The sequence below is a fragment of the Pezoporus flaviventris genome, unplaced genomic scaffold, assembly GCF_033815535.1.
Source record: "Pezoporus flaviventris isolate CSIRO_AGI_PZ_B2104156 unplaced genomic scaffold, CSIRO_AGI_Pfla_v1 ptg000015l, whole genome shotgun sequence".
Lineage (NCBI taxonomy): Eukaryota > Metazoa > Chordata > Aves > Psittaciformes > Psittacidae > Pezoporus > Pezoporus flaviventris.
Genome location: NW_026892563.1, coordinates 13,197,564 through 13,214,106, shown reverse-complemented (window position 1 = coordinate 13,214,106; position 16,543 = coordinate 13,197,564). Strand labels below are relative to the sequence as shown.

Below are 16,543 nucleotides of genomic sequence, written 5' to 3'. Positions count from 1 at the left end.
AAGCTTCTGTAGCTACATTGGTGATAAAAGAAAGACTAGGGAAAATGCGGGCCCTCTCTGGAAGGAAACGAGAGATGTTGTTACCTGGGACATGGAGAAGGCTGAGGTACTCAAAGACTTTATTGCCTCTCTCTTCACTGGCCAGAGCTCCAGCCACACTGCCCACGTCACAGAAGGCAAAGGCAGGGACTGGGAGAAGGAGGAACCACCCAATCTAGAAGATCAGGTTTGAGTACATATAAGGAACTTGAAGGTGCGCAAGTCCATGGGACCTGGTGAGATGCACTTGCAGGTCCTGGGGGAACTGATGGATCAAGGCTGAGAAAGCTGGGCTTCTTCATCCTGAAGAAGAGAAGGCTCCAGGAAGACCTTAGAGCAGCTTCCAGTGCCTAAAGGGGCTGACAAGAAATCTGAAGAGGGGCTTTTTACAAGGGCCTGTAGGGACAGGACAAGGGGGAGTGGCTTTAAACTGGAAGATTTAGATTAGACATTAGGAAGAAATTCTTCACTGTGAGGGTGGTGAGGCCCTGGCACAGGTTGCCCAGAGAAGCTGTGGCTGCCCCATCCCTGGCAGTGTTCAAGGCCAGGCTGAATGGAGCTTTGAGCAACTTGGTCTAGTGGAAGGTGTCCCAGCCCATGGCAGGTTGGTTGAAACTGAGAGAGCTTTAAGGTCTCTTCCAGCTCAAACCTTTCTGTGATTCTATGAAATCAGAACAAGGAAATTCTCAAGGGCAGCTTTGGGACTGCTGTTACTGTCAGTGACCAAACTTGGTTTTTTTTCTTTCTTTTGGCAAGTATTTGTTTGCAAAAAGTTTCTGTTTTGTCAAACCCTTGTTCATGCTCTGCATTGTGCGTTAGTCCCACTTCCTGCCAGCCTTGCCAGGATCCCTGTGCCAGGCATGTCAGACCCCTCTCAAGTGGTGGAGACACTTCATAACATGTCACAAAAAGAGTTTCCCTTTCTTCAGCTTGAATCAACCCTTTTTTCTCAGTTGGAATAAAGCTATGTCATTTATTTGGAAGAGACTTTGTGTCTCTTATTCAATGAGGGGCAGAACCAGAAGCAAATTAACAAAAAGCCAAGGGTGGGTTACAAAGACCCACAGAGCAGACCTCCTTCGCAAGCATCCTTGAGATTCCCATCGGAGTGTCCTGTTTAGCTGTTTGATCCCATAGAGGACCTGCCAGTACCCCTGGGCACCCTGTGTCTCACAACCTGCTGCCTGGCATCATCCCTTCGGGAGATCTGGCACAGATTCCAACCAGACTGTCATTTCCAGGTCAGTCTCCGCATTTCTGCTGACCATGTTGCCTCCATCATGAGATCATGTCTTTCCAGAGAAATCCCGCTAATGCCTTCATTCTGCGAGACTGGTATATATAGGGGGAGCTTCCCTGGGGATGCACTGTGCAGTCCAGCCAAGGCATCGCTATCTCCTCAGCGTCTGCACAGCCCCCACTGCTCTCCCCTTGCAGCAGCAGCAAGCATGGACATTACCATCCAGCACCCCTGGTTCAAGCGCGCTCTGGGACCCCTAATTCCAAGCCGTTTGTTCGACCAATTTTTCGGAGAGGGTCTCCTCGAGTATGACCTCCTGCCTTTGTTCTCTTCCACTATCAGTCCCTACTACAGGCAGTCCCTCTTCCGCAGTGTGCTGGAGTCGGGCATTTCAGAGGTAAGGGCCCTTTGACTTCCTTTCCTTCTCCTTCCTCAACCTACTCATGCCTCCATCTGCTCCTTGCCACCCGCGGCTTGCCGGCAGAAGCTGGTGGCTATAGCCTTGCTTTGCGATGCAAGGGGGCAAGGAGAACCTCCGGCCCTACACCAAGCATCAAGACCCCTCTTGGGCACAGAGGGAAACCCTTGCAGGGAGGAGGCTTCCCTTTAAGAAACAGAAACCATTTTGGCTCCTGATGATTGTTTCTGCCACATAAAAGGCTACCTTTGCTGCCCACCGGCTGGCTGTATGGCAAGGGAGTAGCTAGGCTGCTTCTGGAGTAAGCGCTCTCAAAGGCAGCTTGGCATGGAAGAGGACCCCAATGAGCCAGAGCTTCCTGCAGATCCTCTGCCTCAGGAGCTGTTTTTGCAAGCCCAGGCTGGAGCAGTTCTTTGAAGGCAGCATGTAGGAGTAGTGTGTAGCCATGAGGGCTGTGATCCGAAGCTCAGGGACTGGGGCATTCTCTTACTGGTTTCCTTCTAGAGGTAAAACCACAAAGCAACTATAAATTGCAGAAAGGACAAAACGTGCTGTCAGAGAATATCATCGGTTTTAATTCCCCCTCTCTGCTGAGTATAAATGCCTGGTGCATCTGGCACTTTGCTGTGTGCAAAGGAGGAGTCCCTGGCACAAGAATAGTGATGAGAAGTGATGCCTCTCCCCAGAGCAGTAGCAGTGGTGCAGATGCCCAATGTCCCTGAGTCCCTGCAATGCGAAGGAGACCCCTGCTGAGGCCCGTAGTAACAGAAGGAGAAACCTTGCCACTGCCAGACCATCTCCATCTTTTAAGCTCCCTCTGTGCTTATAGCTTGGATCTTACTGTCTAACAATGTTCTTTCAGGTGAGGTCTGACCGGGACAAGTTTACAATCATGCTAGATGTAAAACACTTCTCCCCTGAAGACCTGAGTGTGAAGATTATCGATGACTTTGTGGAAATCCATGGCAAACACAGCGAAAGACAGGTAAGTGGAAGTGATGATAATGGTGGAGCAACTGGGGAGCTGAGCTCCATTTTCTTGCTTTCCAACAGTCCTCAGGTGAAGGAAAAAAAAAGGAGTTATTTATCAATTGTCATTATTGGCACGGCCTGTTCCCATAGAGCCCCAACCTGATAACTGACAATACTGAGCTAATCCGCTCCTCTTTTATTTATTTTCAATCATCATCTTCCATAACCATCAGATGACGATGTCCATTGTTCACTAATAACACTGGATCAGACAAAGAACATCATCTGGCGCTGCTCAAGCACGGCCGAGTTTTCATAAGCCAGAATTGTTAGTGAAAACAGTTTTCATATGCTGATCTGCAAGAGAAAGCAAGACCAAACAAAACAAAAGAAAAACAACCAAGTGCCTCAGGCTTGGAAACTTTTGACACGTATGTCATGGAAATATCTGTGGGGGTCGAAAAGTGAATTATACCAGCAGGGGTTTAATTATTCTCATGCATTTTGTTTTGGCCAGACAAAGCTCTAGCCTGGAAAAAGTATGTATTTTTCAATATAGTTATTTTTTTCCAGGGAAAGAGAGCAGCCATTTTTACAGCTGACTTAAAAAAAAACCCAAACGTTTCTCATTCTTTTGGCCAAAATAAAAGGGAGCCAGGATTGTGTACTTTGGCTGATATACCTCTGCTGGCTAGTAAGGCAATACATGGACCCAGGCGTGTACATTGCTTTTACCTCTGCAGAACCCCAGACTTTCTCTCCAAGCATCCTTTGAAATTGGAGGCCACGTCAGGGGCCCTGTCAAAACCAGATCCCAATCTGTAACATGGCCAAAATCAGATCCTGCTGTTCTGCTCAGCTCTTGCAGCTTCAGGGGCATTGCGGGGAGACACCTCCCCTACAAACCTGAAATAGAATAAGAGCAGAAATGTACCTGGTGATACCAGTGGTACAGTGTCATGGTGCCAGGGTGAATGTGGACCCCTGTCCAGTGGAGCTGCAGGACCAGGCAGTGAGGCACAGCATGGTGCTGGGATGTTTCTGACACTTTCCCCACTGCCTCTCAGGATGACCATGGCTACATCTCCCGCGAATTTCACCGCCGGTACCGCCTGCCCGCCAACGTGGACCAGGCTGCCATCACCTGCTCCCTGTCCAACGACGGCATGCTGACCTTCTCTGGCCCCAAGGTCCCTTCCAACATGGATGCCAGCCACAGCGAGAGGCCCATCCCTGTGTCCCGGGAGGAGAAGCCCACCTCCGCACCTTCCTCCTAAGCCCACCTGCCGCTGTGGTATGCAGGCTGCCGCTGTCTGCAGGTCTCATTCCCAGAGCCATTGCATAGATACCAGTGAATATCAGAGGGGTTTATTTTGTTGGTTACCCCTCATCCTTTGTTTCTTTTATTTCCCCCCCTTTCCCTTGGATGGGACGAGGGGTTGGGTGAGCAGTTGGTGGACTTTGAAGCTTAAACCTGCGAGCTATGCTGTGGGAGATGGCATGGATGGCGCACGCTGCCACGCTGTTGTACTTGCTGAGAGGGTCTTTGTCCGGTGCTGTAGTCCATAACCATCACCAGGTAGGAGGGAGTGCACAAGTAACACAGGCTTATGGTGCACCAGGTCTTGAAGCGAGGCTTGGGGCAGGGGGAAAGCCCTGCAAGCTTGCTCTACCCCACTCAGAGTTAAACTGGTTGCTCTTAAAAGAAAGCAAAGGAGCCAAGCCCCGCACCTGGGATCCTGTGTACATGTGATGAATGTGCCACGAGTTCCTTGCAACCGCAGGAGAAATAATACCGTATTTTCAGGGGTTGCAATGTACATTTTTCCCCAGCAAAGTGTTTAAGTGTTATCTCTTCACACCACTACCCTGTTGTTTCCCGTGGGGGAACTGACAGGAGGACAAGCATGTCTTTCCACCGTCTTAGTAGGCCCCTGGGGGAGAGAGGGGGGCTTACCGCTGTGCAGAGGCTTCACATCCCCAGCAAACTCTCCCCAGCCTGTGTGTAACACACCATGTCCCTTGCTCTTGCTGTAGTCCTAGGGTAGCTCCACCTCTTCCACTGGTATCTGGCACTCAACCTGAGAACACGGTCAGTGGCGGTCAATAAAGTGATATAGGAAACACGCAATTGGCTCTGGGGGTTTCATTTGTTCTGCTCTAAGGCTTTTGAAGGTGGTGCCTAACACTGTTTGGAGGACACGCTTTCCACCACTGGAATCACATTTTGTGATGATGACTTGCTCTTTCTTTCATGTTCCTGTTATCCTTCATGCAAGCAAAACAAAAGGATCAAAAAAGGAACAGAATTCAACAGCCCAACAACCACACCATTTCTTCAGTTCATTGCATCAGTACAGATGGCAATGCAAAGCTCACTCGTGTGACACAGTGTGAAGGATTTAATCTGAAATGAATGATTAAAACTGTTTAATGGCAGGACGGGTAGAGCATAGGTAGTAGCTCCCCTGCAATTGCCATGCATGAAATCCATGGCTCCCAAGGTTTCATAGGTGTGAGCATTCAAGACTGAAGGTTTCAGCACTCATGCTTGACTCAACCAACTTTCTATGCAGATGGAAATCCAGGGTGTTTAGGAAGAACATAGCGTCAATAATCCAAATCCACATAATTAACCCCATAGATAGAAACAGCTTGGTCAGTGAGTGCTTGTCCTCTCGGTAAAGATCTTCACATCCAAGTGCTGCAATGTAAGGTGCAGCTATTGAGGTCCACCTTGGCTCAGAAGTAGAGAAGGTCACTGTTTCCCCAGGAACAGACACAAGTTTGTCTCAATCAACATGTCTCTGGGTACTTCTGGGTCAAAACAAGGCAGGGCAACAGCAAAACAAGCACATCCTTCCCAGGAAAAAGCACACATCTGTGCTGGAGAGGAGAGCTGGAGAAAGATTATTTGCTCTGCCAAAGGGAAAAATCCATCAGCCTCCTTCTGTTTGCTGCTGATTAGCTGTTGAAAAGAGAGAAAACAGATGCAGGGTTTCTCTCATGGCATGGGTTTAAATATTAATATGAGCCATAAACACAGAAGCTCTGGGCCTATTTAAAATTAAAGAGCACTTTCTTCCACCACATCTAGGCCAAAACCCAGGAAGGAGTGGGAGTCAGGAGCAAGGATGTTTTATCCATTGTCCGGAGAAAATGAATTTGCCCCAGGGCTCCTGTCCCAGCCTAAACCCCTTGAGGCCAGGGGTGCTGGGACCCTTACTGGGACCGACATCACAGCATCTGTGGCAGAGCTGGCAGGGAGCAGGGTGGCTGGGGGAGAGCCATGGAGAGGGGCAAGGCTGCAGGAGGGGGGGAATGCTGCAGAAGCAGGGGTGAGAGGGAAAGGAGAGACATTACTGTCTGGTAATTAGAAAGCGAGGAATCCCCTCAGCGTCTGACACTATTTAAAAGATATTTTTTATTGAGATTAATTATTGGCAATCCCAATGCTTTCTACCAAAAAATAGCAGCCTGTTGCATTTTCATCTCCAGGGGACAGGTGTGAATGAGTGTGTTTTGGGAAAGGGCAATTTTGTACCAGGAGGGAGCATTCTTGACTCCCCACCGTGTGCTGAGGAAAAAAACCCAAACCCAGCCCCAAACATTTAGCCCCTACTGAAACCTCTCAGAGACGTAAAAATAGGGAAATACATTTCTAGTGTGATGTGTGCAGACCTACAGGTGTCTGAGCAGTGTGTGTGTGTCTGTCCCATTAAATCACATTTGAACCATTTTGGGGCCCCTTTTTCCTTCTGGGTGGCAGAAAGTGAAAGTTTTGATGGCAGAAAAACGGGGCAGATTTGGGGCAAGCCAGGAGCTGCGCAGAGGGGGCAGCAGCTGTTGCAATGAAGGGGGTGCTGAAGGATCCATGCAGCCCCTTACTTCTGGGGCAAATCCTGGGGACACCAGGCCTTGACTGTCTCACTGCTCTGAGCAGGGCTGATTATAAAGCCCTTTGCAATCCATCAGCTAATTAAAAACATGAGTGGCTGCTAAAAGCCTCTGTGCAAGGATAGCTGGGATGGCTGGTGGTGTTTTTTCACCAAATGTGCCACCAAAGGCTCCTGTCCCCAGGCCCAGAGCCCCCCATCCCCAAGGGATTTATTTGTGACAGAAGAGCTTGAACATGGGCATAATAACAGCTCCCTGCTTACTATTGTCTATGTGTCACTCACAGTATTTCACATTTCTCACTCTAAAGTATTCCCAGTCTGGAACTGGTACACTCCTCATCCTCTTCCATGCCCATGGCTCTGCAAAAATTATTGTCTCCCTTTAATTTTAATTTAAAGAAAGTCTTGTCATTCATAGCCTAAGACCATGGCTTCAAGGAGTTCTTCACCAGGGTTTTCTACACAAATTCGCCTGTTTGTTAACAAGGTGTTGGTAACACTCTTCAGGGAGTAACAGCATTTCTTAGAAGTTCATTGGTTAGGAGCTCAGTTGATTTTATCATGGAGAGAAAGACAGTGGAGGGCCCTGCTCACTGGGCACTGATGGCACCTTCCAGCATCAGGGCAGATTGGTGTAGGGTGGTCTGTAACCAGAGGTTTTTGCTGAGGGTGACTATTCAGCCTTATTGCACTGTGGCTTGTGTGCCCTGCTGTCCATCTCCACTCAGAGTGCTAACCCTGCTTGTCTACACAAAGCAGAAATGGCTTTACCTTCCCCTCCTTGAGAAATCAAGGACCCCTGAGGTGGATGCATCAGACAGTGGTCCAGGGCCATGCATCCTCCTCCTACAAACTCCCCATCCTCACACAGTGACCCCATGGTGGTGGCAGCAACATGGGGAACAGCAGCAGCACCTAGTGCTGTACCTGCCCCTCCCCTCCATGGCATTGCGCTGCTTGCGCAGGGTGCGTCACCTCTGATTGATGTCCTTTCCTCCAAGAAAAAGCTGGGAGAAGGGGCTGGCAGGTTGCGACCTGCAGGCTCCCAGCCGGGAAGCTGCCCCTGGCTTGTGTCAGAGGACAGCCCATGGGAAAGGGAGGGATTTCCCGGCAAAGCCGTGTCCCCGCAGGGTGGCAGCCTTGCCCAAGGGCTCCTTTTGTCCGTCGCTGATTTCGGCATCTGCCCGGGGCGCAAGGCAAGGAGGCACACGGACCCAACGAGGGTTGCACAGTTCTGGTGTTTCTGGTTTCTGATTGATATGCAAGTCAGCCAGAGCTACACAAAGATCAGGAGCAGTGTGAAAGCTTTCCAGGGTCTCCCCCCCCCCCCCCCCCCCCCTTTTTTTTTTCCTTTAAAGCAAATTCTGTTACGTGCAGCCACTGTAACCCCTCATCTGCCTGTCATTGTCATCAAGATTTGGCTTCTGCCGTACAGGTCTCTACAATGAGAGGTCAGAAAAGCAGTAACTGCCTCTGTTGTCCACAAAAAGGGCTCCAAACACATCCAAAACACCCCAGTATTCTCTCAAAAGCATGCAACACACGCTGGGCACACCTCAGCAGTTTATTGCTTTAGTGTTGGGCACGTGGATTTGGGAGATGCCACAGTCAGGTGACTGCGGTGGCATGGGCTCTGCCCCCGCTAACCCGGACTTTGTCCCTCCGGGGTGACCTCTTGTCAGGATTGGCTTGGAAAACCACCAGCCCGCGTGAGGAGAGCAGGTGACTGCGAGTCCCACGTTTCCCAGCTCCTGATTCAGCTGCAGGGCTTTTCCCAGGGGAATTGCAGCCGGGTCCGTACACAGCCCACACAGCAGTGCAGGAGCCAGGGTACGTGGCTGTGCTTAACTTGCAATTAACAGGCGCTTTTAAGGAAAAATGTAAGGTTGAGACATGACACAGACGTTTGTGGCACATGCAGGATAAAAATGAAATCCCAGGGGCTGGGGCGAGATGATGGAGTGATGCAAGTCAACCAAAACCCAGAGGACTTGTCCGTGCCTCCACGAACATATTCCAGCTGTCTTGTAGAGACCTACCATGCGCAGTGAGGACCCTTAACTCTTCAGGAAATGGTCCTTCTGCTTGGGAGGGGTAGGCTCAGCCCAGCCTGGAGAAGCTGCCCTGCCTCTGCAGGGATGCTGGCACCTGGGCTCAGCAAAGTCTGGTGCTACTAAGGAAATCCCTGTCAGCCACCCCACATCACCCCGTGGCTCTGCCTGATATCCTGCTTGTCTTGCCCTTTCCCAGCTCATGTCTGCCCAGAGAGCTGTGGGGGAAGGTTGCCAGTGGGCACTGCCACCACCACAACGCTGGGGAAGCTCTAAATCAGGGTCAGGGTGGGGGACACCCATCATTGCCCACTGCCTACAGATGTCTGGCAGGGTGGCTGCCACTCCAGCATGCTGTGGAGCACAGAGCTGTAGGAAATATATCTGCTTGACTGGGAAGGCACAGAAGATGATGGGGGCTTGAGCACAGGAGCAGTGCTCCTTGCTGTGACTGTGCCCTGCTCTCAAACCACAGTACTACCTAAACTGCAGTGACAATGATGAGGAGGTTCAAGGGGCATGTCAATTGGCTGCTTTGGGGTCATGGGAGAGACACAAATACCCCTGGGGTATAGGCAGAGGCTGATCTGCAAGGCCCTGGGGAACAGTGCAGGGACTCTCCTCCTTAATGCACTCATTGTTTCCAGAATGCACTGTCATATTTTACTGGATCTATTTTGGAATGGTTACTTGGGCTACGTAAGAGTTCAGAGGTGGGGAGGCTCTGTGGGGGATAGGTTGAGCATGTGGACCTCTCAAGAGGCTGGTGGACAGGGTTTTCTGCTGGGGATGACTACTCAGCCTTATTGCACTGTGGTTTGCATGCCCTGCTGTCCATCTCCACTCAGAGTGCTAACCCTGCTTGTCCACAGCATGCCACTGCATGGGGTGGATTGGCATGTCCCAGGGGAGCCAGTGACCTAGCTGACAGTCAGGTCCTTGCTGGGGAAAAGGGAATTTCCATGCTTTGCTTGCAGTGCTTTCTCTGTGAAGCGTTCACAGTTGGTTGATCATTTCATTAGCCTCCGATCAGGGGAAAAGGCACGCAGCTTAATCTAGAACCTCTGCTCTGCCTTTAAGGTCAACAGTGTAGTGAAGATCTGAACACATATGTATTTCAGCGTACACATAATTGCATATCCAATGCAACATTTGCACACATAATTTTATTTCCTTGATTTCCGTTGACAAGAGGAAATGACCTCAAGCTGTTCCAGGGGAGGTTTAGATTGGATATTAGGAGCAATTTCTTCACAGAGAGGGTGCTCAGGCATTGGAACAGGCTGCCCAGGGATGTGGTGGAATCACTATCCCTGGAAGTGCTCAAAACGCATGTAGCCTTCAGTGACATGGTTTAGTGGCGGACTTGGCAGTCCTATGGTAGCAGTTGGACTTGATCTTAAAAGTCTTTTCCAATCTAAATGACTCTATGATTCTATGCCTCAGATGCTGTGCTCAGACAAGCCGTACCAAAACATTTTTACATACTCACCCAACCATCCCTGCTTTCTTGCGAAGAACCAGCACTGGCCTTGCACCTCCGTTCCGCTGTTGCTCCCCTTCCCCGGCCCCGGCCCCGCTCCCCTCCGCTGCCATAGCCTTGATCCGGGGCGCCGGGAGGTGGCAGCAGCCCCTCGTCTTTGGGACCGAGGGGCCTCCCCTGCGTGGAAGAAACCACCCAACCGAAAGGTCACGCTCGTTGTTCTGCTGAGCATCTCCTGTGTGTTCCTCCAGAGAAATTCCCCCCCCCCCCCCCCCCGCAGATTTGTTTTTCTTTTTAATTTAATTTTATTTTTCTTTTTATTTTTTCTTTTTAATTTAATTTTATTTTTCTTTTTTCCCCCTCCCCCTGCAGCAATTATTCCCGTTTTCTTTTTCCCCTTCGCTTCAACAACGTGCCCAGGAGGAAGCAGAGCAGCACCATTGTCCACGCTGTCTCAGTTTTCCACCCACTCCGGCTGATGTCAGCCCGTCCCTGCAGGACTCTATGCGCTGCGGTCTGCCCTCCAGATTGCTAACTGCAATGGGCTTTTGGCTTCTTTTCACCGGGGAAGCTGCTTGGAGCTGAAGCCTCGCTCCCACTTTTGACAGCCCTTTTCCTCCTTGTTGAGCCATCCCCATGCTGAGCTGTGGACGGATGCCTGGAAGATGGGGCATACAGGGACACCCTGCCACCGGCTGACCTGGGGTGGAAACAAGGGGGAATCAGGGTGGGGTGGGGGGAATGCTCCCAAAGTGCTTTTTCTCCCAGCATGCAGGCCATTAGGGATCTCTGGTCAAAGGGGTCCCATTTAGTCCACCCTGGTCCCTTGCATGATACCGAGATGCCTGGATGAGGTCTCACACTGGAGCAGTATTTGGCTCCAGGAGTGTTTTTATTGAGATAAGTCACCATGTGCCTGTCACCAGTGCCCAGAGGTGAGCTACAAAGATGTTTGAAAGGAGCCTGCTTCATAGCTTTCAGTGCCGACTAAGGAAGGTCTGGGATTTAATTTCCTGCTTTTTTTGTTGTTGTTTGTTTTTACTTAGGGGAAATATTTGGGATGTCTAGCCTTGTCTACGCTGGTTTTGCTGGAAGGCTCCTTGGGCATTTCAGAGGATTTGTACTCTCTCACACTGTAAACAAAGCGTGTCAAATCCTTCCCAAAGATGCTGATTTTCCAAAGCATTCATTAAGAGCCTGACCTTTCTTCTCCAATAATTTATGAACTACTTCCAAACAGTCCACAAAACAGTAATGCAAAATGCCTGATTTATTTATGTGCATCAGCGGGCCATAGGGGTAAGAAACGCTATACATAGCTTTGTTTCAATCCCTTGGTATGTCATTATTTCCCTGTGAGGTTCACAACTCCAGAATATATGACTGTGTCCATGGGACTGAATCCAGGAAGCCCAACAGGCTTGTTCAGCCTCTAGCATTTTGGCTTCCCCTGGTGATTTCTGCTGCTTATTGATTTTCGACATGTCAGCTCAAAGTCTCACCTGAATTTAATGCGAAACAAATACCCTGTCACATCAACACAGGGAAAATGGAATACAATGAACTCAATTAGCAATGGCAGAGTGATTCAGTGGAGTCTGGGAAGGGATTTTGTAAAGAAAAGCGATGGTTCACAATCTGATAGGCAGTAGTTTCTCTAGCAGTACACACAGTAGTGAGTGAGTTGTAAGCCTGCCAGGCTGGCTTTTCTCCTCCAGGCAATACTAATGCCTATCATTTTAACTTGCTAAGAAAGGGAGCATGAAGTAAGAGAGATGTAGACTCCAGTGCATGGAAGACCCAAACAAGAAATGGTACCGATGGGTGAACCGATGAAGTTGGCTATAACAAAGATTTTTGTCTTCATCAGAAAAAGTAGCTCAGACATACTCCACCTTCTTCCCTGGGGAGCAGACAGGTAACTTGGAGACAAATTCTCCAGCTACAGTAGTAAGTATAGATCAACTGGTTTATGGTTCAGTAACACAAACTTAAAGAACCCCAATGAACACAACAGAGGCTATATGTGCATCTTTCATCTGGTTCCTCCCTTGAGAAGATACAATACAGAAGCCACTCCAGCATCTGAATTACTTGCAAATGCTCTCCAGCAGAACACAGCAGAGATCAGCGTGTGATCATTGTGCAGCTGGGCTGTACTGCTCTCCCTCCCTGCAGCTGATGCTCTGAGTCTGCCGTGATGAGGGTTTCACTGTCCTTTAAGCTCCTCATTCAAATCTATGCCTGGCAAACTGCAGAAGGTAGCCTCACCGTGTGATTTGCATATTTAGGTCATTAACCAAGCAGCTGAAAATGCATAATTTAACTGAAAGATTAAAAAAAACCCCCAACAATCCAGCCCACAAACAAAAACCCAGGACAGCAGAATCTGACAGCATTTTACCCATACATTTTGGAGTAAGACAGCATGAATTGAAGGAAAAATGCATATCCAGAGCATTTGTGGTTTTATCTACACAGGCCTTTCATTGCTAGCAGTTGCAGGAAGGTTTTGTATGCAGGGATCCTTTGGTGAAAGGGATTCAGTTTGAGGCGAGCAGTTACTGTGGCAGAAACCCCTTTCTTTCCCTGTGGCCCTCCAGTGCTCAGAGCACAGAGGGGTTACTCGCTGCTTGTTTGCTCCACAGAAAAAGTCCTCCCATAAATCAGATGTGAACTCACGTTTTCCAGGCATCTGAGGTGAAATGCTCTTGGAAGAGAACCAGACACCGAGGTCTCCAGCATATTTTGCTGTAGCTGCAATGTCTCAGGACACAGCCAGGTCAATGGGTTGTAGGAGGAGGGAGTATTTTTCATTGTATCTGCTAGCAGAGCTGGAAAACTCAGAGGAGGTTTTGAGCACCAAAGCCAATCTGCAAGTCAGTGAGGGCTTTGAGAGATGAGCTTCGACCATGGCTGTTATGGTGTGTTAGACATTACCCCCTTCCACTGCTATGCCCTCTGGTCTGCAGCACCTACAGGGTAGTACACGGGGGACCAGCAGTGACAGAGAGATTTGCCAAAATTTCCCTTTACAAGGCCCACTCTGAAGCCCTTCCACAGGCGCTGTCAGCACTCAGGTAACACAAGGTGTCTGCCAGTGAGAGGGACTGCACAACAGCAGGAAAAATATGGCTAATCCCTTCTGTGGTAAGATCACTTCTCTGATAAATCTGAAGGAAAGAGAAGGTGGAAGTCTGGAAAATGCAGACTGGTATGATACAGTTCAACTGCATTACTTCTTGTTGTAAGACAAGAATGAAAATTAGGCATCATTTTTTATACTGAAAAGTGCTCTGTAGATGTACAATAAACAGGTGCTGGACAGAAAACTTCTTGTACATGGGGTTGCTTTAAACCTGGATGCTCTGGGTACAGAAACTGCATGAAGCGCTTGGCTGGGTCTGTGCAGGGAGATTAGAGGAGCTCAGGCAGCTGCATGAGCCCTGCATTGGCAGAGTTGAGCTGGGAGAGGGAATTGTTGATCCCCCTGACAGTAGGTACCAAAGCTTAAGTGTGACAAGACTGGAGATAGCCAGTGGAGGGGCAGAAAAGGCATTGCATGAACAAGCGCATAGGCAGGAAGGGGGTTCCTAGCAGCTGTGTTTTCTTTTCAAGGGTGAGTCTGTGAGTTAGCTCTTCCCAAGGGCACCCAGGAAGACACCAGAGATGGGGACAGCTATTTGGTTTGCAGCACCCTGGAGGATACTAATTAAAAAGACTGAGCTGAAGTTCTTCCCTTAGAACAAGTGGGGCACTGGCACCAATGCCAGCCGATGCTGCTTGTGGGGGTTTACTATGCCCATGTGAACATCTGTGCATGTAGGGTGGCTTTCATGGTATTTTGGACCTGGTGGTGGGTGCTCTGGGAAAGTGTGGGTGTTGTTACTCTTGTTATAGGCAGCTTTTTGTCAGCATCTGCTCATGTGGAGTGGGCAAAATTCAGCCACATCCCAGTGGGCAGAAAAAGCTTCTGGGGAAAGTCCCTGTATCTAGCAATTCAAGAGACTCCCTGGGAAAGCCCCCAACTATCCACAGCACCAGGTGGTGGAGAAGAGGCCTCAAGCGAGGAGACAGAGTTGTGTATGGGTGGAAACTCCCCTGCCCACCCCAGAGCCTGACTTTGGGCTGGGCTTGTAGGTGAGGATACAGTAATGCTGCCTGGGGTATTAGCTGGGCTCCTGCAGAGAACACAAAGAGAAGGAACAGCAACCGCTTTTGTTTGGTTTGTTATTCCATGCTACGTGCTCCACAGCAAAGCACCAACTTTCCCTGCTCCAGAGAAGCTGAGGGCTTTATCTACTGGGTTCCCTTTAAATCTTTCTTCTGGCCAATGTCTTCCCCTGAAAGCCACTGCCTTTTGATCCACACATCAGCCCCTGGAACTGCCCCTCCTCCAAACTGGAGAGCCTTTCTGACTGCAGCTCTCACTCTGCCTCTGCATCGCCTCCCTTCTGCCCTCCAAGCAGCTTGCTCCTGCTCATCTCTGGTATAGATTCCCAAAGCTGCACCCCTGGAGCAGCTGCTCTGCAGGATGAATTTGGCAGCCGTGTTTGCCAAAGAGTAGAGCCTTTCTTTCTGAGGTGGGGAGGAAAGATGGCAAGCAATGAACGGACATATCTGGTATGCATAATGGAAAGCATGGATCTGTATGTTGTATACATGAAGTGGGAATGTCGAAGAAGTAATAGAGATACCATGGATGTACCTACATGCATATGCAATGCATTTGCTCTCTGTGTCGGCAGCAACCAGCATTGCAAGGTTGTATCTCCATGGTCTTGCCACCTTCTTGCCCACAAAGGACTCAAATTCTCTCCAGCCATGACTGCTTTGTGCCTGTGCAGCAGATCATTCACAAAACGCTGCCAAGTCCAGGGGGCAAGGCTAGTTCTGGTCATGTACCTACCCTTGTGCAGAGCCCACCGCGCGTTCCTTGCAATGAGCACTCTGTCACACCAAAGCTCACACAAAAGCCTGCTGCAAGTGCAGCCCAGGCTCCAGTTGTCTGCACATGGGGTTAATGCTATACCCGTGGTGGTATACCTGCCAGGGCAGACGCACGGCAATGCAGACCATCTGGAAAGCAGAAAGCCTTCCCTCCAGGAATGTCTGGAGTGAAGTTTCATGGAAGCCATGGAAAATGTGAGGATGGTGAATAACCCTGCAGACAGTGGTTATTGGTTTATTAAAGCCTCTTGGTTTATTAAAGCCTCCAATACAGAAGAAATAGGTCCAGGTTGCAACTGGAAACCAGGAATCATGTCACCTCTAGGAAGAAGAGGGCCATTTTGATATGCCTGTCAGATTGAAATCATACTTGCTGTTGACCATTAAGCATACAAGGCATCTGGCTGTTTGTTTTTCCTGCACCTTAGAGATGCCATTTCTCTGTCAAAAGAATAAGCAGTTTTCCCCCATTTCTTTCCCTCCCCAAGCCACTGGACTCAGCCAGTTCTCAGGATGTGTCCCTGCTGAAGAGTGACAAAGCCGCGTTGTTTTTCAACTGAGGAAAGAACAAAGGCTGCACCTTCCCAAAGTGCCAGGCTTCTGACCTCAGTCAAGGTACCGCTTTGCCCCTGTTTGTGTGGGCCCAGTGACACCACCACGCCAGGAGGACTGTGGGAACCAACAGGCATGAGTAATTAGGCCAAGCCTTGCAAAATGCCAGAGCCCCTATTCAGAGCTTCTGCTTTTCAGCTAAAATCCACTGCTGAAAATAAAATCCAAAGGATGGCCCTGTTTGAGTACTTGGTGTGCCCATGGTGCATGACAAAGGGGTTATTTATTGCCAGCATGCCAAGAATAGGATATTACAGGGAGAGGGAGGGTGGCAAAGCCTATCCCTGAGCAAGCTGGGACTTTTTATCGCGTTACTGAGGTAACCACTGCAAGTGCACACACCAGAGATGTCAGGAGTCATCAAGGTCTTCTGTAACACTTCCAAAAAGGGTCCTTCCGGAGCCCACAAACTTACTGGCTGCCACTGTCACGCTGGCTGGAGTTCAGCTCTCCCCTCAGACCCTGGTTGTACATTTACTGTGCTTGCATGTGGTTCTTGCTTGGCAACAGAACGCTCCTGTGCTTAGATGAGGCCAGCAGTAATGTGAGATTTCCCTCACTCGTCCCTTAAGAATCAGTGCCAATGGCAAAAATCAGAAGGTGGCTGCACATCAGTAGGGCAGGTAAACTGGAGGCTGCCCAGGCCTGTCCTACCAGCGCACTGGTGGGGAAGTGACTGCCTGGGTCACCCCATCCAGTTCCCTGCTGTTATGAGCACCACATAAAAGCCTGTCCTGCCCAGCACATTTCACAGAACATTTTCTTCCCATGCCTCAATGCACCCTAGACCACAAAGCACTTCCTGACCATCCTTGAGCCAATTTAGATCAATAGGGCAAAAGATCAAAAGCCACAAACTCTGCTGTGCCAGAGGGGGAT

The 16,543-nt window shown here is 49.6% G+C and overlaps 1 protein-coding gene and 1 long non-coding RNA gene across 2 annotated transcripts; one reads left to right on the top strand and one right to left on the bottom strand.

The window, feature by feature from the left end:
* The first annotated feature begins 1,282 nt into the window (after nucleotides 1-1,282).
* Nucleotides 1,283-4,730, top strand: CRYAA (crystallin alpha A). Its single transcript, XM_061454507.1, has 3 exons — nucleotides 1,283-1,676; nucleotides 2,560-2,682; nucleotides 3,737-4,730. The coding sequence occupies exons 1-3, from the start codon at nucleotides 1,320-1,322 to the stop codon at nucleotides 3,944-3,946; spliced, it is 690 nt and encodes a 229-aa protein (XP_061310491.1). The 5' UTR covers nucleotides 1,283-1,319; the 3' UTR covers nucleotides 3,947-4,730.
* Nucleotides 4,731-12,053: 7,323 nt separating this feature from the next.
* On the bottom strand, nucleotides 12,054-13,333 carry LOC133269819 (uncharacterized). The gene is made up of 2 exons (XR_009743568.1): nucleotides 12,785-13,333; nucleotides 12,054-12,346 (listed from the first exon to the last, which is right to left on the bottom strand). It is a non-coding gene; the product is annotated as an uncharacterized LOC133269819 (long non-coding RNA).
* Between the last annotated feature and the right edge of the window lie 3,210 nt (nucleotides 13,334-16,543).

Coding starts and splice junctions, on each gene's coding strand:
- CRYAA (XM_061454507.1), top strand. CDS start 1,320: ATGAGATCATGTCTTTCCAGAGAAATCCCGCTAATGCCTTCATTCTGC. Junction 1,677..2,559: donor TGGAGTCGGGCATTTCAGAG/GTAAGGGCCCTT, acceptor ATGTTCTTTCAG/GTGAGGTCTGACCGGGACAA. Junction 2,683..3,736: donor GCAAACACAGCGAAAGACAG/GTAAGTGGAAGT, acceptor ACTGCCTCTCAG/GATGACCATGGCTACATCTC.